This window comes from Alosa sapidissima, chromosome 11 (assembly GCF_018492685.1).
Source record: "Alosa sapidissima isolate fAloSap1 chromosome 11, fAloSap1.pri, whole genome shotgun sequence".
Lineage (NCBI taxonomy): Eukaryota > Metazoa > Chordata > Actinopteri > Clupeiformes > Clupeidae > Alosa > Alosa sapidissima.
In genome coordinates, this window is record NC_055967.1 from 34,427,330 (window position 1) to 34,452,329 (window position 25,000).

The following is a 25,000-nucleotide window of genomic DNA, read 5'->3' on the forward strand; positions in this document are numbered from 1 at the left end:
CAGACATCAGTTCATGTGTAATAAAGGTACAGAGCCAATCCTGAGTACCTGGGGGTGGGACAATTCTTCATCAAGACGAAGACAAGCTAGCTAACGTGTCAGCTGCAGCAGCCAGTAACAGATAAACCGTGTGTGGGGAGGGGGCGGGGCCTGATAGATGTGTAAAGTTATCAGGTGTAAATCCTAAATGGCTACTTAAGAGGAATAATGAAACCATTTAGGGGTGTAATAAAGTGCTGCAGTGTATTGAACAGCAAGTGCAAACTTTAATTGTTACTTATCACAATAAACTGAGGTAGCAAAATTAAACTGAAGTAGCAAAATGCTGTTTAACAGTGTAAGAGTGCACAGTTTTTAATGACCTGGTTACAGCACAATAAAGGTTGTATAAGCTAGTGATAAAGTGTTAGCAACTGCTATGGCATTATTCATGTGACTAAACTCTAAATCTTGTTTGTGTTGCAAGAACACGATGCTTATTTGGGGAAACTGGCGCAGACAAACCAGCAGCTGTTCACCAGAAATGCAGCTGGATGTTTTCGTGTTTCGCAGCTTCAACTTTTTGATTTGAATGATGAATGTCAGAAATTCAAATACTCTAGTGCATACACAACTATAAATACAGAAAACAAAGCATTTATCAGTTAAAAAACATATTTTTACTTCCAAAGCCTCTAAATACAAATCTTTAATTGTAAACAGACATGTTGCAATCTACTTCAACTGACAGATCTGCCAATGTGAATGATGCAATTTTCTACTCAAGTGTTGAACTCAAGTCCTTCTCCTCCATCCTGGCTTCCTTGTCTTTGCCCTCGTTCAACCCCCAGCAGCATGTTCACACACTGCAGCAGCTGTCCCTCCATTCCCATGGCCTGAGCCACCGCTGAGTGTCCGCTCTGACTGGACTACTGGCTGGCTAGGAGACAGCTGAACACACAGGCTAAGACTGGCCGTTTCTCTGCGTGTTGCTGCTGCTGTTTACACGTCAGGATAAATACTGGGTCAGCTGAAGTGGCTGGCTTCCAAATACCATGAGGTACAGTTGAACATCTTGTGTGTGTGTGTGTGTGTGTGTGTGTGTGTGTGTGTCTACTCGTCTAAATATGAGGGCCAAGATGGGGAGCCTGGATAGCACGACGTGTGGAAGCCTCTCTATTGACCTCCACCCATGTTGACATGTAACCTAATGCTTTGTCACAGTGTCAACAGTCCTGGCACCTTCAGACGAGGTGTGTGTATGTAAGTGCGTAGGGCTAACATTACAATCGGGGCGACCGAAGGGTTGGGTGGCTTCCACAATGCGACGTTTCCAGTCAGTTCTGTACCCAGCCCTTCTAGGAAGCCTACATATCTCACAGGCCAACGCAGCGTGTTCTCGTTGTTTCCAGAACAGCTGTGCCCACCAGACAGCGGTCTGACCCACATACAGTTAAACAATTTACAACAGCATATACTATGTGTTTTAAAGCGTTCAACAGCACAATAACTGACACGATAAGCACAGAGAGACAGGACATGATTTGTGAGAACCATACTTCTCCCCTTGAATTTATCTCACTGTTAGCTAACTTGAAAGTGTCACAGACAGAGAACTCATCATTGCTCCTGAATAGCAGACATTTCTGACCTGATGGCCTATTGTGAATGACCTCAACTATAATCATGTCACAAACCATTCCAAACTATTCAGGCTTCCTATGATCCTTTGGGGTCAGTTTCAACAGTATTCAACGGATCTTACCACACCACCCGACCCCTGTGACAATGAGTGACCACGCTTAAGAAAAGCCCCTTTGTCCCCCAAATCATGGGACTCATACACTCACGGTTCACTTCACACACACACTCTCTCTCATTTCTCTCTTACCTTCCACAGCAACCAGAGACATGCTTCCGTCTGTGTATGTGTGTGTGTGTGTATGGGTGTATGGGTGCGTGCGTGCCTGTCTGTGTCTCTCTCTGTCTCTGCTTTAAGTCTGTCTGCCCTGGTTTCCTCTTGTGGTTGGTGTAGATACAGGATGCAGTGGTGCAATGATGTGGCATCTACCGTCGCTGTGTGATCTATGAGCCCAATAAGGTTGCCCGTCCTCGTCTTGAGTATCCTTCTCGCCTCTCTATTTTAAGGGAGAGAGCCAGCGCGGTTGCGTCATGGCAGTGGCAAGGGACACTAATCCTCACCAGCATGCCACAGCTGGCTGTCAAACGGAGCCGGCAACAACAGCCCCCCTAGTCTCAAATGCTGAAATACTGTCTGTGTGTGTGCGTGTGTGTGTGTTGTGAGGGGGAAAGATGGACTAACTATGAGTTGTTTTTACTTTGATACTTGTGTTTCTGTAAGATCTTAAACTCATGAATGGATTCTTCTGTTAAAGCTTAATCTAGTTCTTAATTTTCCTCATAATTGATACTTCTATTACCTTTTTGACTTAGTTCTTCTGTGGAAGCCTAACCTAGTTCTTTATGTACTTTCTATTTGATACTGAATTGAAATTGATTGTCTCTGTATCCTGATTGCCTGATGCATATGAGACCTCTCTGTAGAGATTAATAAACTACTAACGAGAAAGACAAAAACCTTATCTCAGGCTCAGTATTTATAGATCTTTAAGCAACATTTCTTCCACATAAATGGCGACGAGGATGGCTTTTGTTTGGTTGACAGCGTCCAGAATTTGAGGCAAAGGTGACTGATCATCCTCGGACAAATTCCCCAGCCCCATATTCTCTGCGTTGAGACCTGAGGACCGGACCGTCTCCACAGGTATCCCGTGGAAAGAAGGAAGAGGGCAAGGATCTACAAAGTCACCTCAACCTGAGAAAACGGTGAGAAAGAGTCTGATATAATGTTTAAAATAACACAAGTTGACTTTAAAGCAACATAGTTTAATTTTATTTACATTTTTTTTAATTAAGGTAATAATTTGAAGTTGTGATAAAGAAAGCCGTGGTTATAATTTGGGTGGGTCAGTTAAATCGGGAACTGGATTGCTGCTTACGCGTAGGGTTGGAAGTCCCTGTGATGAAAGTGTTCATTCTGTTAGCATTTGAGGTTTGTTGTGTTACAGCCTACCTTGTGTTAGAGCCCTGATTATGCGCTTGGTTGAACGCACTGTAGGACTACAAATGGTTCGGTATACTGCTTTAGCGATGGACAACAAGGAAGATGAAGAATGGCTACCACCCTTTAATGATAGGATGACTCAAGCCTAAAGCTTATGAATATAAGACGGATTGTGTCTGACGTGATGGTTATTACAAATAATAAAAAGGGGGTAATGTGAGGGGAAGATGACAAAGACGGACTATGAGTTGTTTTTACTTTGATACTTGTGTTTCTGTAAAATCTTAAACTCTTGAATGGATTCTTCTGTTAAAGCTTAACCAAAGATTATTTCACAGAGTGCATGTGTGTTTGTCTGTCTGTGTTTGTGGGTGGGTGCAAGTTACAGAGAAAAGTGAAAGTGACGAATCACTTTCCCTCTGTGATCTGAGGCACACAAAGTAAAAGGTGACAGCATGAGGTCTATCCAACAAGGGAGTTCGGTAGACAAAACAGTCTTTTCCCTGCTCCTGACCAAAAACACTGCATAACTCAATAGCACAGCTAGGAACGAGTTATGCAGTGTTTTCCCCTGCTCCTGACCAAAAACACTGCATAACTCAATAGCATAGCTAGGAACGAGTTATGAGACACTCACATACTGCCACAGTAGCCCAGGCTTGACTCCACAACTGCTATAGTTGAAAAATCAAAACAGTTCCTGCACATATTCACAGATAAAGTGATGTGACAGCCCATGACAGGATATACTAACCTCTAATGTTCTCTTTTAAACAGAGTTTCTCAAATACACACACACACAAAACAATCAAACAAAACAAAACAAATAGGCTTTCTGCCTGCATGTATGAGTTTATTGTGTGTTGGAGTATTTCTCCCTAATATGCAGCTCTGCAGCTACTAAAAACTACGTACTATCTCAAGAAAGGTGCAAATTGCAGCTTTGAAAATGAGGTATTACTTGTGAAACAACCCTTTGCTTTACAAAGAGAGAGCGAGAGAGAGGTGAATCAAACAGCACTTTGTTTTACTGTGCTCTTGGAAACAGCCTTTTGGGAAGTGTTTGGTGTTCTCACCGATGACACAGGCCCGACACCAAGACAACAGCCGTGGAGCTATGCACCTGGCATTAACACAGAGCTAGGGCCAGTCTCCAAGGACTGCTCCGCGTTAACACAATGCCAGACTCTCAATATGGAAACATAGCGTGCCAAGCCAATGCCCACTGCTTCAGCACATGCAAATTGTTCTTGTTCTGCATCTAACTGGACTTTCTTTCTCTTTCTCTTTTCTTTCTCCATGGAGAGACGTTGACATTGTCAGTGCCTACCAGTGCAACTAAATCTAATCTCAAACCCCTCCCATAGCTGGGGACAAGCCTCACCTTGTGTAAGGCAAAGCGGCAAACATTCCTCACACTACAGCACACACCCTTAGCTCAAAAACCACACCTATCCGTATTACCTTCACAACCACACCATGCCACCCTTGTGCCCTAGCCAGGTTAGCCTAAGCCAAATCGACTTTCAGCATAAACAACACAAAAAAGCAGGAAGTAGACTTCAGAGAAGTGGCATTCAGAACACACTGTCCTGCACAGCATAGCTCAGAGTCACCCCCGCTTAGAGTTGCATGTTGACACACTCTAGTCTACATGTTGACCTTGGGCTCCTGAGAAGGAGAGAGGCGCACAATGATTTCCCCTCCCCTCCCCTTTCAGCTTTAAAAATAAAACGCGTCCATCACTCACTTTCTCTCTGCGATGCACACAAGTGCAAGAGTTCACGCAAACCCCCTTGCTAATGCCAGCTGATCTCCTATCTATCCCTGCTGCCTTTAGCCGGGTGACAATTCTTAGCTGTGCCCCTCGGAGACCTCCTGCCTAGCAACCCGCCACAATCTGGCAGCGCAATCTGTGAAAGTCCGGTAGTGATACATGTTTACAGCTTGGCCTTCCTGCACGAACCCCCCCACCCAGCTACCCACCCCCCCCCCCCCCCGGCTGAGTTTGCGTTTATGCTTGCTAGAGCAGTGTGTGATGTGTGTGGAGATTTGTTTACCTGCTATCGGTGGTACCTTTGCGTTCAGGCGTCTGTCTCTCTGGCTGGGTGAGTCCCTTTGTGTGTGGCTGTGTGAGGTGTGCCAGTCTATGGCTGTTTCCTTCAGCTGCTTTTTTCCTCTTGTTGACGTGGTTCCCAACCTTTCCATTTGTTGGGAAACAATCAAGGAGAGTTGTCCATCCCACCACCCTTCAACATTATATCCCAGGCTCTCTCTCTCTCTCTCTCTCTCTCTTTATGCCACCCTCTGTAAATTCACCTCTCCCTCTCTTTCTCTCTCTCAATGCCACCATCTATAAATTCACCTCTCTCTCTCTCTCTCTCTCGCTCAACTAGCTGCCAACATCAAAGAGCCTGCCAAGCTAAGCAGAGGGCTTCCAGATCTCATAAATTACACAGTAGTGTTAGCCCTAACCATGGGCTCTCTTTTTTTAGATGGTCGCTATTATCTGCAGCTATTTCAAAAACAAACGGCCACTTGTCAGGACCAAAGCCTGGAAATATCAGGGGTTCTTTCTCTTCTCACTCATGAGAAGAGTGTCAGAAAAAGAACAAGACAGAGGGATCCACAGGCCACTACCGTAGTTTCCTTTCTGATTGGGGAAACAGTGACGCACACTTCATCTGTGTACTCCCTCAAACTAAAACAGTTCATCTCCAACACCTCAGAGAGATTAGGGTATTATCAGGATCATAAATGTAATCAACACAGTTTTGCTGAAATCCACCGGAGCAAATCTACACTCAACTCACTCTGGTTGCTATGTGCACTATCATAGGTCAAAAGATGTTCAACAATAAAATAAGAGTTAAATTGGCAGAGAATGCTATGACCTTAATAATCTGGACGTTTTGCCAGTACTCTATTGCAGAAGTTAAAGCTGCAGTTGGCAAGATTTTTTTGATCATATTCACTAAAAACCGATACTATGCTCCGACAGAAAAAAAAAATCAGCCGGTTTTAGAAAAAAACCCTAATTTCTACCTCCACCTAGAGCCTGTTATTTGTTTTGCAAAAATCCACAGCTCCCGGTTCTTCTGGTCCAATCAGAGCAGGGCTGTGTGAGATCTGACTGTCAATCACAGTCTGGTGCAGTCTGGTGCGCACTGAAGAGCACAAACTCGATGAGAGGGTGCTCGGTGGTAGTGGGGGAGGGGCATGAGAGTTGTAAACATTCAGAATTTTGGCCAAGTCCCCTCAATCTGTCAGACTTGCTTAACCATTGCTTACACAGTCATGAGAAAGAATGCAGTGCCTCATGGAGCTTTGTACCGTATGTAGGCCAATGTAAACATAAATGAGAAAAACCAAATTCTTGAGACTCAGTCAAGACAGAATAGCTTTTACATGTATTACACAAAAGCTAAGCTAGTGTGCCCAACAGTTGTTGACCTGGTGTACTGTTAGAAATGCATCTGCTGCAGTGTTGAAACTTATCCGGCTTGGCTTGGCTTCGTTTCATGGGGGTGGAGGATCCAAACAGAGCGAATAGAGTTCCTCTGATATCATCTGCACAGGCTGTGAAGACACCCTTTCAACAAGTACATGCAAATGTTCAGTTACCGTTAGTTAGTGCACTACTCCGCAATGCATGCTAAAACAACAATTGTTACGGATGTTTAATTGCACACATTAACTCTGGTGCAAACGATGAGTGAGAGATGTGCAGTTTCACTAGTCTTGACTGCTTTGAATGTTCATTGCAGTAGCCTATTTTTATCTAGTGCAATAGTTTTGTGAATATATTCATCTACAAAGTAAAAACTGTTCTCACTTCTGCATTTTGTGTGTTATCACTGTTTATGTAAAATGCTGCTGCAACGTTGAAATTTCACTTTGGAGATTAAAACATTAATGCGTGCCTCAGAGCGTGTGTTTCAAAGCATTGTATAACACTGCCCTAAGCCTGATCCGGAATGGGAACTCTGTCACACACAATTACAGGCATTCCTCTGAACAGCCTTCACAGCAATTGATGAACTACGGAGTGAAGTTGGCTAGTTGGAACTGGCTACCTATGGCGGCCCGCATCAAATTCAAGTCTCTAACGCTTGCCTACAAAGTAGTCTCCGGTTCTGCTCCCACCTACTTGAATGCCCTCATACAGACTTACACTACCTCCAGACCGCTGCGCTCCTCTGACGAACGACGTCTAGCTCTACCACCGGTACGCTCAAGCCAATCCAAACTTTTCTCATCTGTTGTTCCTCGTTGGTGGAACACACTGCCAGTTCCTACAAGGGCAGGGACATCCTTTTCCACTTTCAAAAAACTCCTGAAGACCCAGCTCTTTAGAGAACATCTACTCTCATAGCAACACTGTGGCGATCAAACCTGACCCCCTATAATAAAGTAATATAATGAAAACATGGCAGCTACATACGGAAGATGGTCAGCGTCTATAAATAACAGCCCAGGTAGCGCTGTCTCCGCCTCTCTCGTTTCCCTCTACCGGTGTTTCGTCTGCTGTGTGTTTGGTTCGCTGGTGTTGCCCTGCGTAGGCTGAACGTGACGACAGGTAGAGTGGTTTGCCTTGTGAGAGCGGCCTGATTGGTCCTTGTCTCGGACGCTCAGTGAGTATTGCCTAGCCTCAAAGAACTGTCTTTCCATTGTTCGGCAGGTTGATAACTCCACCGAGTAGTTCAGAGTTTTGTGCGTGTTTGGTCTAGTCCAAACCGAGCTCCGTGATCACTTTGCAATAACGAACTGTTTTATCATTGTTCAGCAAGCGATCACGGCAGCAAAGTTGTTGTTCCTGGCCTGTCGGCCTGTCTTGCCCCATTCGTTCCGTGATCTCCTTGCGCTGTAACTGTCTTATCATTGTTTGTAGGAGTCACGCAACGTGGGTAAGCTAGTAGTTTTGTGCGAGTTGTTTGGTCCTTTGGTGTGCACTCCATTCGCTCCGTGATCTCCTTGCATTAGAACTGTTTTACCATTGTTTGCAGGAGACACGCGACAGTAGCGAGGTTGTAGCAGCTGGCCCACTTCTCTGTGTTGTCCTGTGCTCTTTAAAAGCGCTCTTGTTGTTTAGTCGTGAGCGGCGCGACTTTAAGTTGAATATAGATTACATAGGCTACTGGGGAGGGTTTCCTTAGGGGTTTTCCTGGGGATTATTATTTTGTCTTTTGGGGATATTTTTATTTCTACATTTTCCTTTCCTCCGGCGCCGGCCTGCCTTTATTGTAATCTAATCTAAACTGTAAACTGAAAGCAATCACGTTTGTGCTCTAGTTTTGGAGAGCTCTTCTTTTGTTAAGTGATTTTGCTATTTAATGTTATTTTGTTTATTGGTTTATCCACACTGGGAGCTTTGAAGCAGTCGGCTATGTTATAGTAGCCAATTAGTTATAGCCTAAATAAAAGGTCTTGTTTGTGCTGCACTTGAGTAGCTTGTAATAGCAGCATAATTTGTTTAATCTGCTACATACTGTTTGAATTTATTGTGGCCTTAGGCCGAAGAGGTCTTTTTTGACCGAAGATACTTTTCCCTCTCGTTTTTGGACCTTTTGCGTCTTGCCTTTTTGCATTTTTGTCGAGGCTACCGCCTACCGCCTCCTAGTGGCCTGACCTAAAAATAGGCTGAATGGACTGCTGCTGCTGTTGTGGTGATTTGTTTGCTTGTGTGGTGTTCATGTGTGTCCTGAACAATATATTCCATTTTTGAACACACCTGTTTGCATTTCTTGAAGTCTTTTAGTTAGAGTTAAAACCATTTAATGTTTTGTGGTGCTTTATAAAGCCATTTAGTTATTATTTCTTAACTTTAGTTTATCTTCACTCTGTCTGAGTGGTGGTGGATAAATCCACCTGGCGCCCAACCGTTACGCTACCCCACTACCGCCACAGATATTGGCGCCCAACGTGGGGCCCGAACTATTGCTCAAACTGTACTTATTGTACTTATTTTTGAACTTGGAAGTGTTTTGAATTTCATTGTTGAATTGTGTATCATTCAGATAAGAGCTTGCAGGCCTGTTTGAATTTGAATCTATGTGATGTGTTGCATTTGTATTGACTGACTGTAGCATTGTGTAATCAGTTTCTGAATTTGCTTACTGTACTTTTGATCTGTGGTACATTAGAGTAAAATAATTTAATCATGGAACAGCTTGGCCCTGTCGAGACCATATCAGATTCTGAGGATATGTCCCTTCTACTACCCCCTTCTATTCCTACACCTGGTGTACGGGTAGAGTTAGACTCTTCAGATATAGAAAATCCTGTTTTCCCACCACCTCCTCCAGATAATGATGAGGGCACAATAGTTGATCTTGAGGTTTTCTCCCAGGCCATTGATTCTATGAAAACAGTGTTTGAAAGCACCATTGCCTGTCCGAGACAATGGCTTGAGGAGGGCTTGAAGCATGTTTCCAAAGAAGCTGTTGAAGCTAAAGGGGATGTTTCTCGTTTAGTGGAAAAAGCGAATGATGACCTGCTTAATACTATTGCAGAGCGCATCAGAGAGTTACTCTCAAAATGCATAGAACACATTCAGTGGAACTCTAAGCAGACATCAACTGAGTTCCAGACCCTTCTAAAAGCATCACACACTGGTTTATTGGATTCTTTTTCTATTTCTGTCTCTGACCAACTGAATAGACTAGTTAAGCCTGAGCTGCAGGACCTGCAGTTACAGATTTGTGGCATCAAAGATTCAGTTGAACGTCTTGCTGAAAAAGTTAATGAGTTGAATGTTACACCAACTTATCCACCTAAGAGTCGTGAGCTCTTTTACTGGTATCGGTTATCAACAGAGGTCTTCTACTAATGTCGAACCCGAGTCCAAACCTGATGCTTTACCTTCAGTTCTCCATACTGGTGATCGGCATTTGCCAATCAAATTGATTTTTCCCTCTTTCGGTGGTTCAGATGATGACACTGACCCACTTTTGTATATTTCTAAGTGTAAGGACTTCTTTGCTCTGCGACCCATGTCCAATTCTGAGATCTTAGCCACTATGAGGAATGTCTTGCATGGCACAGCACGTAACTGGTGGGAGATAGCCAGAGAAAAGGTGCACACTTGGGTTGAGTTTGAGAGGCAGTTCTTAGAATCGTTCTTGTCTGAAGACTATGCAGATGAGTTAGAGGAGAGAATCCGACATAGAGTTCAGTTACCCCATGAGAGTGTGAGGGATTTCACCTTCGCATTCCAGGCCCTGTACAAGAGGTGGAAGCCTGAAGCGACGGAAGATGAGATTGTTAAAATGCTTTTTAAAACAATGAATCCTCAGTTAGTTAGCCAACTGCGTGGACGCACGCACACTGTGGATGAAGTTGTTAGACTTGGGCAGCAGCTTGAGAAAGATCTAATACATCAAAGAATGTATGAGCAGAAGGTCCTTATGACTAAAACTCCTAAAATTGAAGCCCCTGTCCACGTCTCAGAACTGTCAAAGAGAAGTCAAAAAGCTGATTTCAAACCACCTGCTCCTCTCTTGTGCTGGCGTTGCCAAAGCGCACACCCTCCTGGAAGCTGTCCGCAGTTTCAACCTCGAAATCAGCCAGTGAAAAGCTTTGGTCCTCGTCAGGCTAACCCCAATAAGGGTACTGTCTCCACGGTTACGAGTTGTAACCAGCCCTCCTTTAAGTCTCAGCCTGTTGTTAGGCCTAAGACAAACTCCATGCCTCCCCAGTCTGGTCCAGTGGTAGTATTGAGGCAGCTGGCAGTGCCAGTCAGTCAGACGCTGCCAGGGCAAGGCACTGGTAGACACTGGAGCTACATATAGCTTAATGAGTTTTGATTTGTGGAACACAATTAAAGCTCCAAATGAGAAACTTGAGCCATGGCATGAAGGACCCCTGTATCTTGCAAACGGTACAAATACCCATCCTGTAGGTTGCAAGGTGTTAGAGTACAGTATGCATGGACATAGCTGGAGTGTTCTAACTGCGGTGCTTGCTGTTAATGTCCTCGCCTATCCTCTAGTGCTTGGGTTGGATTTCATTTCTGTTAGTGGAATGCAGCTTAATGTGAGGGATCAAGCGTATTCTATTTTGGGGGACCAACAAGGTAGAGCCTTCCCTTTTCAAGTCATGGCAAGACCCAGAGATAGTTGGGGTATTCAGTCTTCTCCAACCACTACTGCTGCCTCACTCATGCTCTCTCTGCCACCATCTTCCCTTTGTTCCTCTGAGCCTAGTAGCTTTACTCCTGCTGATGAATTCTACATTAGTTGGGGCTTGCACCCGCCATCCTCTCTAACCACGACTTCTGCCACTGTCATAACCACTATGCCTCCATTTTCCAGTTTGGCAGAACCTAGTAGGTCTATTCCTGCTGAGGACCTGCAGTCACTGTTACAAGCTGCTGTGAGTCAGAGTAGTTTAAGTGGTCAAAATGCAGAGAAGTTACAGACTCTTCTGTTGGCAAATCCTGAGGTATGTACCACCAAACTGGGTCACACCTCTTTGCTGCAGCACAAAATAAAGCTGAAGGGTGATGTTGTAGTTACTCAAAAGCCATACCGCCTGCCTGTTCACAAACGTCAGGAAGTAAAGGCTCACATTGAAGACATGCTATCTCAAGGAATCATTGAGCCTTCCCATTCCCCATGGGCTTCACCTGTTGTTATGGTACCCAAAAAGGATGGTAGCACTAGATTTTGTGTTGACTATCGTCGTTTGAATTCCCACACTGAGAGAGACTCGTTCCCATTGCCGACTGTGAATGAGATCCTGGAATCACTGGCAGGGTCTGCAGTGTTTAGCTCTTTAGATCTGAATAGCGGCTATTGGCAAGTGGAGGTTGAACCTGCCAGTCGTCCCATTACCGCTTTCATCACTCCTTTTGGCCTCTATTCTTTCAAGAAAATGCCATTTGGTCTAAAAAACGCGCCTGCTAGTTTCCAGCGGCTCATGAATAGCGTTCTACAAAGTTGTCTTGGAAAATGCTGTTTTGTTAATCTTGATGATATTATCATATATTCTGCTGACCTTGACCAACACTTTGAAGATATCCAGACTGTGTTTAATTGTCTGAGACGCCGGCCTCACCCTTAAACTCAAGAAGTGTCACTTCTGCATACCAGAAATCAAGTTCCTTGGTCATGTTGTGAGTAAGGAGGGAGTGAGAGCAGACTCTGAGAAAACCGAAGCGGTGAAAGCCTATCCAGTTCCCAGTAATCTGAAGGAAGTTCAGCGCTTCCTTGGATTAGCTGGATGGTACCATAGGTATGTGCCGAATTTTTCTGTCGTTGCGGAGCCTTTGAATGCTCTAAAGAGAAAAGGGATGACATTTAGATGGACAGCTGAGTGTCAGAGGTCGTTTGACACCCTCAAACAACATTTGACTGCTCCTCCGATCCTTGGTCATCCTAACACTGACTGCACCTTCATTGTTTACACAGATGTGAGTGCCATAGGTCTCGGTGCTGTACTTGCTCAGAGATCGTCAGCGTTGGCTGATGAGGAAGTGCTAGCATATGCGAGCCGGTCACTCTCTGGTGCAGAGAAGAACTATTCAACCACTGAGCGTGAGTGTCTAGCTGTGATGTGGGCGCTAGAGAGATGGAGACACTACTTAGAGGGAAAACCGTTTGTAGTGGTGACCGATCATTCCTCTCTTCTTTGGGTGTTCAACACCACTAAAGCAAACTCTCGTCTGGTGCGTTGGGCCTTACGTCTGCAGGAGTTTTGTTTCACCATAGAGTACAGGAAGGGTAAATTGAACGCTGCTCCTGACGCGCTCTCCCGTGCAACCTGCCTTGGCGGTGAGAGTTCCTTGGCTGTGTGCAGTGCAGATTTAGACAAGCTTGTTCCATTCCCTTTGACTGACGATGACGTGTGGAAAGCACAACAGGAAGATCCTGAAAGTCAGGGGCTATACAGAATGGTAACTGAGGCAGAGAGCACCACTGGTCCGTGTGCCTTAGAGTATGCAATTGTGGAAGATAAGGTCTATCGTAAAACTGTGCATCCTCAGCAGGGTACACATTATCAGATCTTTGTCCCCAGACCATTGCGTGACTCTGTACTCAGAGCTTACCATGACAGCCCACTGAGTGGTCATTTGGGTCGTTATAAAACTCTGAAAAGAGTAATGGATGTGGCTTACTGGCCAAAGATGTGGAAGGATGTTGGAGATTATGTCCAGACCTGTCGTGTTTGCCAGACCCATAAGCCAGAGTGTGTCAAACCTGCTGGTTACTTGCAGCAGACTGAAGTTTCAGAACCATGGCAGATGCTTGGTCTTGATCTCATGGGTCCTTTGCCGCAAAGTTCTCTGAGGAACACCCAGTTACTGGTAGTGGTAGATTACTACACAAGGTGGGTTGAACTCTTTCCACTACGTCAAGCTACTGCAGAGGCAATTAGCAAATGTCTGCTTAAGGACATTTTCACTCGTTGGGGTGTCCCGCAGTACATTTTATCAGATCGTGGGCCGCAGTTTGTGTCTGATGTCTTTAAAGACCTTTGTGATTGCTGGGGTGTGGTGAAAAAACTAACAACTGCTTACCACCCGCAGACCAACCTCACTGAAAGGGTGAACCTGATGTTGAGGAGTTCCTAGGTTTCATTTAGGATGTCCTCCTACGATCAACTTTTCTTGTTTCTGTTCTTTCTTAGGTATAGACACCTATTGAATATCTTGTAATATGGGTGGTCCACTTTTGTCCTTTTTTAAGGGGAGAAGAGTGTGGCGATCAAACCTGACCCCCTATAATAAAGTAATATAATGAAAACATGGCAGCTACATACGGAAGATGGTCAGCGTCTATAAATAACAGCCCAGGTAGCGCTGTCTCCGCCTCTCTCGTTTCCTCTACCGGTGTTTCGTCTGCTGTGTGTTTGGTTCGCTGGTGTTGCCCTGCGTAGGCTGAACGTGACGACAGGTAGAGTGTTTTGCCTTGTGAGAGCGGCCTGGTTGGTCCTTGTCTCGGACGCTCCGTGAGTATTGCCTAGCCTCAAAGAACTGTCTTTCCATTGTTCGGCAGTTTGATAACTCCACTGAGTAGTTCAGAGTTTTGTGCGTGTTTGGTCTAGTCCAAACCGAGCTCCGTGATCACTTTGCGAACAAACTGTTTTATCATTGTTCAGCAAGCGATCACGGCAGCAAAGTTGTTGTTCCTGGCCTGTCGGCCTGTCTTGCCCCATTCGTTCCGTGATCTCCTTGCGCTGTAACTGTCTTATCATTGTTTGCAGGAGTCACGCAACGTGGGTAAGCTAGTAGTTTTGTGCGAGTTGTTTGGTCCTTTGGTGTGCACTCCATTCGCTCCGTGATCTCCTTGCATTAGAACTGTTTTACCATTGTTTGCAGGAGACACGCGACAGTAGCGAGGTTGTAGCAGCTGGCCCACTTCTCTGTGTTGTCCTGTGCTCTTTAAAAGCGCTCTTGTTGTTTAGTCGTGAGCGGCGCGACTTTAAGTTGAATATAGATTACATAGGCTACTGGGGAGGGTTTCCTTAGGGGTTTTCCTGGGGATTATTATTTTGTCTTTTGGGGATATTTTTATTTCTACATTTTCCTTTCCTCCGGCGCCGGCCTGCCTTTATTGTAATCTAATCTAAACTGTAAACTGAAAGCAATCACGTTTGTGCTCTAGTTTTGGAGAGCTCTTTTGTTAAGTGATTTTGCTATTTAATGTTATTTTGTTTATTGGTTTATCCACACTGGGAGCTTTGAAGCAGTCGGCTATGTTATAGTAGCCAATTAGTTATAGCCTAAATAAAAGGTCTTGTTTGTGCTGCACTTGAGTAGCTTGTAATAGCAGCATAATTTGTTTAATCTGCTACATACTGTTTGAATTTATTGTGGCCTTAGGCCGAAGAGGTCTTTTTTGACCGAAGATACTTTTCCCTCTCGTTTTTGGACCTTTTGCGTCTTGCCTTTTTGCATTTTTGTCGAGGCTACCGCCTACCGCCTCCTAGTGGTCTGACCTAAAAATAGGCTGAATGGACTGCTGCTGCTGTTGTGGTGATTTGTTTGCTTGTGTGGTGTTCATGTGTGTCCTGAACAATATATTCCATTTTTGAACACACCTGTTTGCATTTCTTGAAGTCTTTTAGTTAGAGTTAAAACCATTTAATGTTTTGTGGTGCTTTATAAAGCCATTTAGTTATTATTTCTTAACTTTAGTTTATCTTCACTCTGTCTGAGTGGTGGTGGATAAATCCACCTGGCGCCCAACCGTTACGCTACCCCACTACCGCCACAACACTTACAACAAGTCTTACTGATCCTAGCACTCACCAGCCGTTAAACTGACAAGTAACTGTTAAAATACAGCACTCACCGACGCATTTATTCTTACTGTACTCTAATGTGTTTTTTTTAAACTGTCCTAAAATTGTGAGAATTGTTCTAAAACTTACTGTTTACCATGTTGTTAGTCGCTTTGGTTAAAAAAGCGTCAGCCAAATGTAATGTAATGTAATGTAATGTAATGAAGTAAACCAACCGGTTTCTTTGAAGACACTTGTTCAAACTCGCAGTGCATGCAAACCCTACAGGAGATCATGCTTCTCCCAGACAAAGTCAGTGTTACTGTGCCAAGTATGCTGTCCTGCTTGAGCCAGCACAACGTGTGTCCTGGACACTGTTCTACTGCTCGTAGTTTATAGTGACAGGTAGAGAAGAGTTTATCTGAATAAGACTACACTGGTGCAATGCGTTCCTGGTCCTCTCGCCTGTGCTCTATAGATTATATCCACGCGTAAGCACTGTGTCCTGCAGGAATTCAACTGGCTATGCAGCAGGACTGTAAGTGTAGGCTATATGTAAGCGCCAAAGAATATGTGATGCTTCCTCCACAAGCTACATGGGTTTTGCCACTGAGAGAACCAGAAGGCTTTGTATTCCTGCACATTCTTTGTTTGAAGTCTCTCCCAACTGGAACATTTGTGATATCACGCTGCAGAGAGAGACCAGTAACCTCAAAGTTGTTCTAGAGCGTTCCTTGTTCCAACATGCATGCTGTTCAATACCATCTCCTGCCACAGGGATGGCAATAACAATGGAGAACCTCAAGCAACTCACTCAAACCAACTGCTGCATAACATACTGGTCTATGATATCATTGTTGTAACATTGTTTGGGGCTACCAAGATCATACACAGACGATTTCCGTCTTCTTGCAGTAAGACAGTGGGGGGTTATTTTTAGGTCCTTCATGACAATGGGTCATGGAATGTTGAGAGCAGTTATGGTATCTGTCCCCCATTTAGATAACATAAGGATGCCATGCTTGTACATATTGTGTATATATATAGCATATGATGTATATTTTGTGTCTCCATGATAAAGATTTAGTTATTATCGAAAAAATAAATCTTTATGGAATCAATTATGCTAATAAAACAATCTTTCTACACCCCATATTATTGACAGTCTCCAACTAGATTCAAGCATTCAACTTGACTATTTTGTTATTAGGTTTAACAATCTATTTTTTGGATATTAATTTACTAACTATTATAACATCAGTTATATACAATGTGTATGTTCTGTATTATTTAAGATTTAAGTTTAAAATATATATAATTTTTGTCCTTCTCAAAGTTCTTGTCAACTCTGTTATCAACTCTGTTAATTCTGTGTTTAATTCTGCATAGATTAATGAGAACAAAGCTGACAATGATGTATTGTCAACTCTGGTCAATAGCATTTAATGAGAGTGTTTGTTTAAGATTTTGCTCTTAAAATGATTACTCAATATGTTTTTTGTTTCAGTTGAATGTGCTGTTTTTTTTGTTGTTTTTTTTCAGGACAAAACGTAGCAATCTTATCAAATGTATGAAAAGTTACTTCAGTGACTGAAGAGACAAAAGTTCTCTTAGGGAAGGCATAATTTAAAAAAATATAATATTCGCTAAATATATATAATTACTGAGTTTGTCTAACAGAGTTGACAGCTTTTCTGTTATTACATATAATAAACCTTTATACAGGTTTAAGCTCAGCAAATACTTGTCATGTTATCTTTGAAGTGTGTTCTATTACTATAAAAAAAGTTTAATGATAAAAACTCATTTTATTTTTTTTGTTTCTCTCTACACTTAAACTGTACCCCAAATTATAGAATGACCCATACATGTGTATATGTGTGTGTGTGTGTGTGTGTGTGTGTGCGTGTGCGTGCGTGTGTAGAATTACCCTTCCCGAGGTTGGGAGTAGATTGCTGCTTGCAAAGAGGTTTCTCTGTCCTCCTCATCTTAGCCAGTGAAGGGAAATTATCCTGCACAGAAACAGATACATATCTCTTGTGAGATGACGACCAAGACAAAGCCCTTTCAGGGTCCACTACGTGTCTATGACCACCTCTAAGAATAGGAGCTGTTTTAAATGCCATGCTGTTTACTAGCACAAGATATTTTTTTTTTACCAATGACAAAAACCTTTTTTAATTTCTTCAATTATTAGCATTAAATTATTTTTATTAGCATAAAATAATAAGTTTTTGGGGGGTAAATGTTTTTTATATATATAGGAACAGGAACTGAATAAGCTTATACCAGTTAAGATCAACATGCCATTCTTGTTGTCTGTTTGTGCCAGATAACACTTATCACACTAATAACACTCTCACAGTTCACAACAGTTTAGTACAGTCACTCTGTCAGAAAGCTCTTGCAGTAGACCTCAGCTAAGCACTTATTCAAGAAACAGCCCATTCTAAAAGCCCTTAAATCTCTCTCAGCTAGCTGATGGCTACCCACTTAGAGGCCATTAAACTAAAAATCACCCACTAACCACTTCCCTTGCAATTAAAAAGTTATTAAGCTTACTGTTGCCAATGCACAGTAGCACAGTCAGTCCTCTTTTTGAAGAAATGCTGCAGATTAGCCCCCTGCACCACCCCAGATAACACAAGATTGAATTCCAAAGTGTCAACATTAAGTAACTGTTCCAACTTTACTACACAACTGTTACAGACATCACCACACACATCACAGGATTAAAAAGAAGAGACACCGCATTGTGAAAAGCCAGGTTCCCTCCCCACCACCAGATTCTGTAAAAGCACGCTGAAACATGCCAGTAGGAGAAAAGTAAAAGTGAATGTGTTCTGAATTAGCACTGTTGAACAGTTAGGTGAATGGAGGATTAGATGCAGGACTGCTCACCTCTGTTTTCAGTGTGGGTCCTTTGGTGTGTTAACTGGTCTCAGACACACTTTCTTTCTGACTTGGTTGCTTCTTTTGATACTTCTTCCTGATTGCCTGAGAACGTTAAGACTGCAGCCTGCAAGACAACATGAGTGTATGTCACAACTAGTTAACTCTTTCATCTCCACAGCAGAGTGAGAACATCCCCTTTAGAGGCGACAGACATACCACATACCATTTCTATTTAGGCTACTTGAGTTTTAGGATGTTTACACTTTTAGCCTGTATAGTTTACGTGAGCAGAATGCATGTTCTTGAGAAATTTGAGCAAATGATGTCTTATGTTAGACGGTTAAACGGAACTATTTTACTTCCCTGTTCTGTGGCACGCTCATGGACAAATAAGTCCTATGGTTCAGTGGTATGCTAATGTACACAGATATTGTGTCTGTTTCAGCATAGTGAATTTACAACAACTAAATGATAACAATAGATAGTGATAAATTAATTGACTTTTATACAGCTTAAAATGGGAGAGGGGACCGCAGCAAAAGGTAGATTATCAATGCAAATTCGTCACGCCTAGTGATTTATGTGGCATATCCACTTTATTTCTCAGCAGAGCCGTCAGATACCGACAATGCTCCCTACCGGTTATCCAGTGGAACTACAATCGTTCATAAAAACTAGCAGCTAAAGGGCTAATGTCACCTCTGCAACCTATGAAGAAATGTCAAGATATCTGCCGTTGGTGTCAGCAGTTTGATGGCTGTTGTAAAGAACTCTTCGTGACCAAATGTATGTAAGTGAATATTAATTTGCCTGCACGATAAAATGTATGAATTTGAAAGTATTCTTGTCTAGGCTAGCGTCAGTTCATGGATCATACTATGCATGAAAGAAAATCCCTAATGTGCTGCTGCTACTTATCCTATTATAGAATTGGTTATTCTACTAACGTTACAGAAAACAGTAAAAAGTAAAACTTTTCTTTTTTTGCTGTCATTTACTCATTTACTTGCGTTTTCCATTGATATAGCTTTATTGGTTCCTTATGTTCTACTACCAGCAGATCAGATCTAACTTATCAGAGCCTCGTCAGAGCCCGCTGTTATTAGTTAGCTTTGCTTTCATGGTGCTGCTGCTAACACTGTCTATTTGGGAACAGTAACAGGTATTTGTTATAAAGTTGTCAATTCGACAGCGCCAGAGTTGTATAGACACGGCTCTGGACAGCCCCCCCACCCAAACTAACATATGTGCCAACATTATTAATGTAGTGCTAACCGAATGGTATTTAATTGAATTATCTTGGTCTGTGGATATTTGAGACTGCCAATAGATGTGCCAATTGAGGTTTGTTCTCCTGAAATGTTTTCAAGGCTGCCTCCAGAGATGAGCACTGATGGAGTGCTATGGTTGAGTAGCCCTGTGATTTGGCACCCTAGGATGGCAAGTACAGTGGAGGGATGGATAATGCAAATGCATTATCAAATACATAAGCCTTTGCTAAATCAAGCTTCTAATTAATTGTGTGTTGTACATGTATGTCTAAATTCATCTAATAGGTTCTCATTTCCCAATAAACCTTAGAGCCTCAGCCTACACTTTGCTTCTAAGTCTGACTTTAAGTCACATTGCACCTTTCTGACTGACTACCCTTTATTTTTTTAATGAAAATTATGAGAAAAACTCTTGCTGCCTCAGCTCTGCCTTCTGAAGCTTGGGAATTGGTTTAAAGGAACGCCAACATTTTGGGAAATTAGCTTATTCACTATCTCCGCCAGAGTTAGATAAGATGATACATACCCTTCTCGTCTCTGTGCGTGCAGTAACTCAGTCTGAGGCACCCACCGTTAGCATAGCTTAGCATAGTTAATTGAGGTGAGCCTCAAACTAGCCTACAGCACCCAAAAGTGATGAAAGAACTCATTTTCCCATTTACATGTTTGTGTGCTCTGTTAACTCCACCCACATAATTGTGACATCACTAGAGAGCACAGGATGTCCTCCTGAGAGTGTAGCACTTTTACTGTCTATGGTGTAGCAGGTCTCAGATATGGGTCTATCCATTTGTCTCGTAAGTCCCCCGTCCGAGTTGGAAAGTGTAAATTACCCAGCTTTCTTGCGGCATTTCACGGAGGCACGCCCCCTTTAACTCAGAGCTCTTGAAGGTACCCCAAGGTGGCCGTACGACCTACCGATGTAATGCTCTTACACACTAGATTACATTGCTGCTTCAATCTGGTCACCAATTCATGCATTGCGCGTGTGCTGTGCGTGCAATACAATGTAGCAATTTGTTTTCGAGACGGTTTGCTAAAGAGGCTATGTAGCACAAATGTAGCACAAAACAATAACAATGACTAGCCTATTAATGCCACTCGTGGCTCGAGAGAAACAAAACAATAACAATGACTAGCCTATAGACCCTTTCAACAATAAAAACAAAAACAATGCTTGAACATACTATTTGGTTCCCAATCTACTTCCTCTTCATTGAGATAACATATGGAATGTTAAAACGGAAGCCTTGTGGGGCCAACTATGATGCTGATAATTCTTGAAAGGGCCTATTAATGCCACTCGTGGCTCGAGAGAAACACGACAGCACTTGATGAAATTGAAATAGGCGAAATTGAGTTACTAAAAATGTTTTTTATTATTAATTCACATTGACCACACCCAGTAAGGGAGAATGAGGGAAGTTTTCTCGTGTTCTAGACAAATGTCCAGCACTATGTCCTGGTGGCATCCATGTTCTTCCCAAAAACACTACAAACCGTGCTAGCAACTCATTCGTACATGTCGTACGTATGAGAGTAATGGATATGGCCCATCATGGCATAAATGGTGCTTGAATTAAAAGTCTTGGACTCATGTCCCCTACAGAGGACTAAGATGAATTGGCAGGTCTCAGGAGGCTAGACTCTAGATTCAAGATACTTGAGTGGACACATGGGAAATTAAATTCATAGTGAATAATCCCCCATTTGAATAAGGCACTTGAAATGTATTATAATAAAACGTTTCAAATGCTTAATTGGGAAGTTTTTCATCAACTGTAGTACCTGTCGTTTACAGCTAGATGGTGCCACACAACTTTGTTTTGTCCTCCTAAGAGCCACATTCCTCCAAACTTGCCATGTTTCCAACAGACGCAAGAAGATGAATCCAGGAGGAAAGTTAAGGTTCAGGCCAGCACCTCTGGAATGTAATTCAACCACTGATTCCAACCATGCTCTGATAACTGTCATGATCAAGATCATGATTGCCATGTTTTTTCTGCTGCACTTTGACTAGGTCCTACCTTTCCTGCCTTTGGAGTAGCAAGGGGGGAACAATCAGGCCTCATACACACAGTATATTCTGTGAATACTCAACTCTGTATGTTGGATTAAGTAGTGATGATATGACTTTCATCAGATCAGAATGAGAAAGGGTCACTATCAGCTCTCTCAGACCCATGGATGAGGTTTATGTGTGCTCATATGTGTGATTTTCTAAACCCAACAGCTTATTGTAGAGCATATCATGAAGGTCAGGTTTTTTGTTTCTTAAGTTAGGCTTCAATCAAACAAGATACATCCTGTAAAGTTCCAACACATTCCAGGTAACTGTGGTATTGAGAACTTGTTGCCATGGTCACGTTTGTGTACCATTGAGTCACTGTCTTTAGGCGCTAGAAGAAGACACAACCTCCAGTGATCCTGTTTGCAAAAGTTTAATGATTGATTTTTGTTACTTGGACTGTAAAAAAGGGATATGAATTTAGCAACAGTGGTTCTAATGTTAGCATAGATTAAACATTCAACATTCGAATTGGATTGTTAAAGTAGGGTACATTATATATTTTCAGTATAAAAAATAGTTACCTTTACAATTACAATTAAATGTGTATAAATATATGGTAAATTATATATATATATATATATAAAATATATTTAAACCTTAATATACAACAATAAGAATATTCATACATTACTATACAACTATTGCACATTTCCCTTTAATATACAAGTTTCAATTCAAGTATAATGTGGCAGCAGCCCTTTTAAGTGGACTTTACAGTATTCAAACACGAGTGAGCTTCATAAGTTTGTATATTTGTCCCGCGTCTGTAAAAAGAGACCTCCTTTAGTATCATCCTCCATTCTGTCCACAGGCAAATCTGCCTGAACTTGGCGTATGAGTGAAAGCAGTTGCTGATAATGATCTATACGGCTCCTCCTCTTCCTCATCCGTGTTCCCCTGGAGTCCCTTCTGTGTCAGTTCGCTTCTGCACCATCATCATCATCATCACCACATGTGGCAAAGTGCTGGTAAAGTCCGACAAGGTTACCCCCCCTCCCTCTCTCAAGTGTCCATCAGAGGAGGCCGGCAGGAGCACATGTTGAGCTGAGGGAGGAGAGACAGAGAGGCTGGTCAGCTCCTAGACTTGTGAGTCTCAGAGGTAAGACACACACACACACACACACACACACACACACACACACACACACACACACACACACACACACACACATTCACACACAGTACACCTGCATTCTGTGTCACATTCATGAGCTGAGCACTTCTCTCTCTCTCTCTCTCTCTCTCTCTCTCTCTCTTTCCTCTCCTTCCCTTTACTCCCCTCTGCACCCCAGGACTGCAGGGGGGGGGTCTAGATCGTCTGTCTGTCTTCCAGGTGTTGATGGCAGAAGACAAAGAGATTGGCTCTCCAGCACAGTTCAGTAAGCCAAGCCAGAGTTTGTGCGTGGGACTCCCCTCATTCCCCCATTCTAGGTGAGTTCATGAGGCATCAGTAGCATTTCACCAAGGTGAGGCTAGGTTTGGTTCTACACCAACAACAACAAAAAGATAGAAAGAAAAGACAGAGAAAAAAGAAAAAAATGCTCCCCTCTTTCTTTCTTTCTCTTTCTCAATCTCTCTCTCTTTCTGTTTCTGTTTGCACTCTCCCCAATTGCCTCATGTCCGTCTGAAGCCTGTTGCACGCCTGCTGCTGCTGCGCGCTCCCGACCGCTGCCCTTGGCTCCTCTGGGACGAGAGCGAGGGGAACAGCTGCTCGAGTGAGCGTCTCCGACGGCGACCGTATCCATTGGCGCCGATCTTGTGCTGGGGGGCCGACTCGGACTTCTGCTTGTTGATGCCGTGCAGACGGTGGGCCAGGTCATGAATAGCGCAGGTGACCAGGTTACAGCCCAGAGGCTTCATGGAGTTCAACGTCCTCTTAATTCTGAGGAGAAGAGAGGAGGAGTGGATGAGGATGAGGAGTGTGAATTTGTTTTCAGGGCAGAGGCGAGACCGAAATAGAAACACTACCTATCACCACTTTGCAATATTTAGATGACTCATGCAAATGTATTTCGAAATCAGTCCAATTCAAGGTTGAAGACTCCCTTGCCACACTGTAATGTTATGTGGCGGGGTAAAATTAATGAATTGACATAGTCTATTGACAGGCACTGTTCATTTGTCAGGTAGACGTTTCTTACCTGAGGTGGGAAATGAGGGGTTGGCTGCTTCTGCTTTCCTCGAGGTTGTTGACTGAATCCTCCTCCCTCACACTTAATCTTCTGTGAACGTCTCTTCTCACCAAACTCTGCAGCCAGACGCTCAACCTGCCAAGGAGCACAAAAAAACAAGGGGGAAGTCAGTCAAAGAGCCGTCATCACTCCTCGATCTGCCTCTGTGCTTTTTTTTTTCTTTTTTCCTTTTCTTGGGTTGAAGGAGATGTGGTCAGTGCTAATTAGCGTAGCGTACGCACCTCTTCCTGCCCTCTGCGCTGGGCTCTGGACGGGTGTTCCTAGAGCAGCGAACGAGTGTGGCCAGCACACACAGGATTACGACGGACTGGAGAAACAGTTTCATTTTGGCAAGACCTGCGGAGGGAGAGAGATAGAGAGAGTGAGTTCAGTCAGTCAGTCAGATATGGAATTTATCAGGCATTCAAAAAAACACTCGCCAAGGTATTTTCTTTAATCATGTCTTGTGAAGTTGTTCCTAGAACAACATACACAATAGTTGAAAAGGGAGGTCAGTCTAATCCTGAAATAATTTAACGGCTGTAATTTATTTGCTTAAGAGCAGAAGTCACTTAGTTGAACTTTCATCTGCTGTATGATCAACTAGAGGTCCCACAGAACTCAGACCACTCAGAAATAAAATCTTTAGTCTCTTCTAAACAATGTGAAAATCTACACAGGTAAACAGATATGTTAAATATAGTCCTACTGTATGCACAAAAACTCACAAAAAAATCTAAATTAAATATTAAGAAAAAAACCTTCTATACCATCACTGCACTCCTAACCATAGAAGCCCACATCCCCAAAGACACATACCTGTTGATCAAGTTGATTGGCTTTGCTGGAGGTGTTTTTAAAAAAAGTCCAGATGTATATAGCAAGGGCTCCCTGTAGAGTGGTGCAGTCAGTAGACAGTGGTGACAGAGCTAATAGTCTGAGTGGCTAAGGCAAACCTGGTGCCTTTATACTTTACAGGGGGTGGAGGGGGGAGGAGCCTGAGGGCCGAGTGACAGTCAGCCACATCCACATCCTACTCCAGCCAGCACATCACATTCTTTTCCACTGACCGACAGAACAGGAGACATAAATTACTGTTAATTATCTGTGTATGTTTGTTCATCATTTTCAAATGGTGACAACTCTGCTGGAGTTCATTCAAATGAAGATTTGCTGGTGAAACATATTTGATTGCATATGGTTTTGATTTCTGTTTTTCTCTGTTTTTTTTACTAGATGTTACTCAATTGGACAATCACAAATATAGTAACACCCTAGCAGAAATTGGAACAGTTGGTCTAAG

General features: G+C 43.0%; 2 protein-coding genes across 7 annotated transcripts in view; both read right to left on the bottom strand.

The window, feature by feature from the left end:
* Window positions 1-18,325, bottom strand: part of ampd3b (adenosine monophosphate deaminase 3b) — a 35,204-nt gene extending 16,879 nt beyond the window's left edge. The window contains exons 1-2 of one of the 5 annotated variants that reach the window (XM_042110932.1): window positions 18,191-18,325; window positions 17,220-17,301 (exon numbers count right to left, since the gene is read on the bottom strand). In XM_042110932.1, coding sequence (XP_041966866.1) covers window positions 17,220-17,277 — 58 coding nt within the window. In that variant the 5' untranslated portion in view covers window positions 17,278-17,301; window positions 18,191-18,325. Of the gene's footprint in view, window positions 1-1,870; window positions 2,058-5,124; window positions 5,330-17,219; window positions 17,302-18,190 lie in introns of those variants that run through there. The other 4 variants (XM_042110930.1, XM_042110931.1, XM_042110933.1 and 1 more) reach the window with 4 other exon arrangements.
* On the bottom strand, window positions 5,388-24,631 carry admb (adrenomedullin b). 2 transcript variants are annotated; one of them, XR_006035201.1, is made up of 5 exons: window positions 24,517-24,631; window positions 23,940-24,054; window positions 23,668-23,793; window positions 22,747-23,408; window positions 5,388-5,401 (listed from the first exon to the last, which is right to left on the bottom strand). XR_006035201.1 is itself a non-coding variant. In XM_042110999.1 (4 exons), exons 2-4 carry the CDS (start codon window positions 24,041-24,043, stop codon window positions 23,141-23,143), a joined length of 498 nt encoding a protein of 165 aa, XP_041966933.1. In that variant the 5' UTR covers window positions 24,044-24,054; window positions 24,517-24,631; the 3' UTR covers window positions 21,881-23,140. The 2 variants fall into 2 exon arrangements, 1 of the variants encoding a protein (XP_041966933.1); XM_042110999.1 differs by lacking the exon at window positions 5,388-5,401 and having other exon boundaries at window positions 21,881-23,408.
* Window positions 24,632-25,000: the final 369 nt, after the last annotated feature.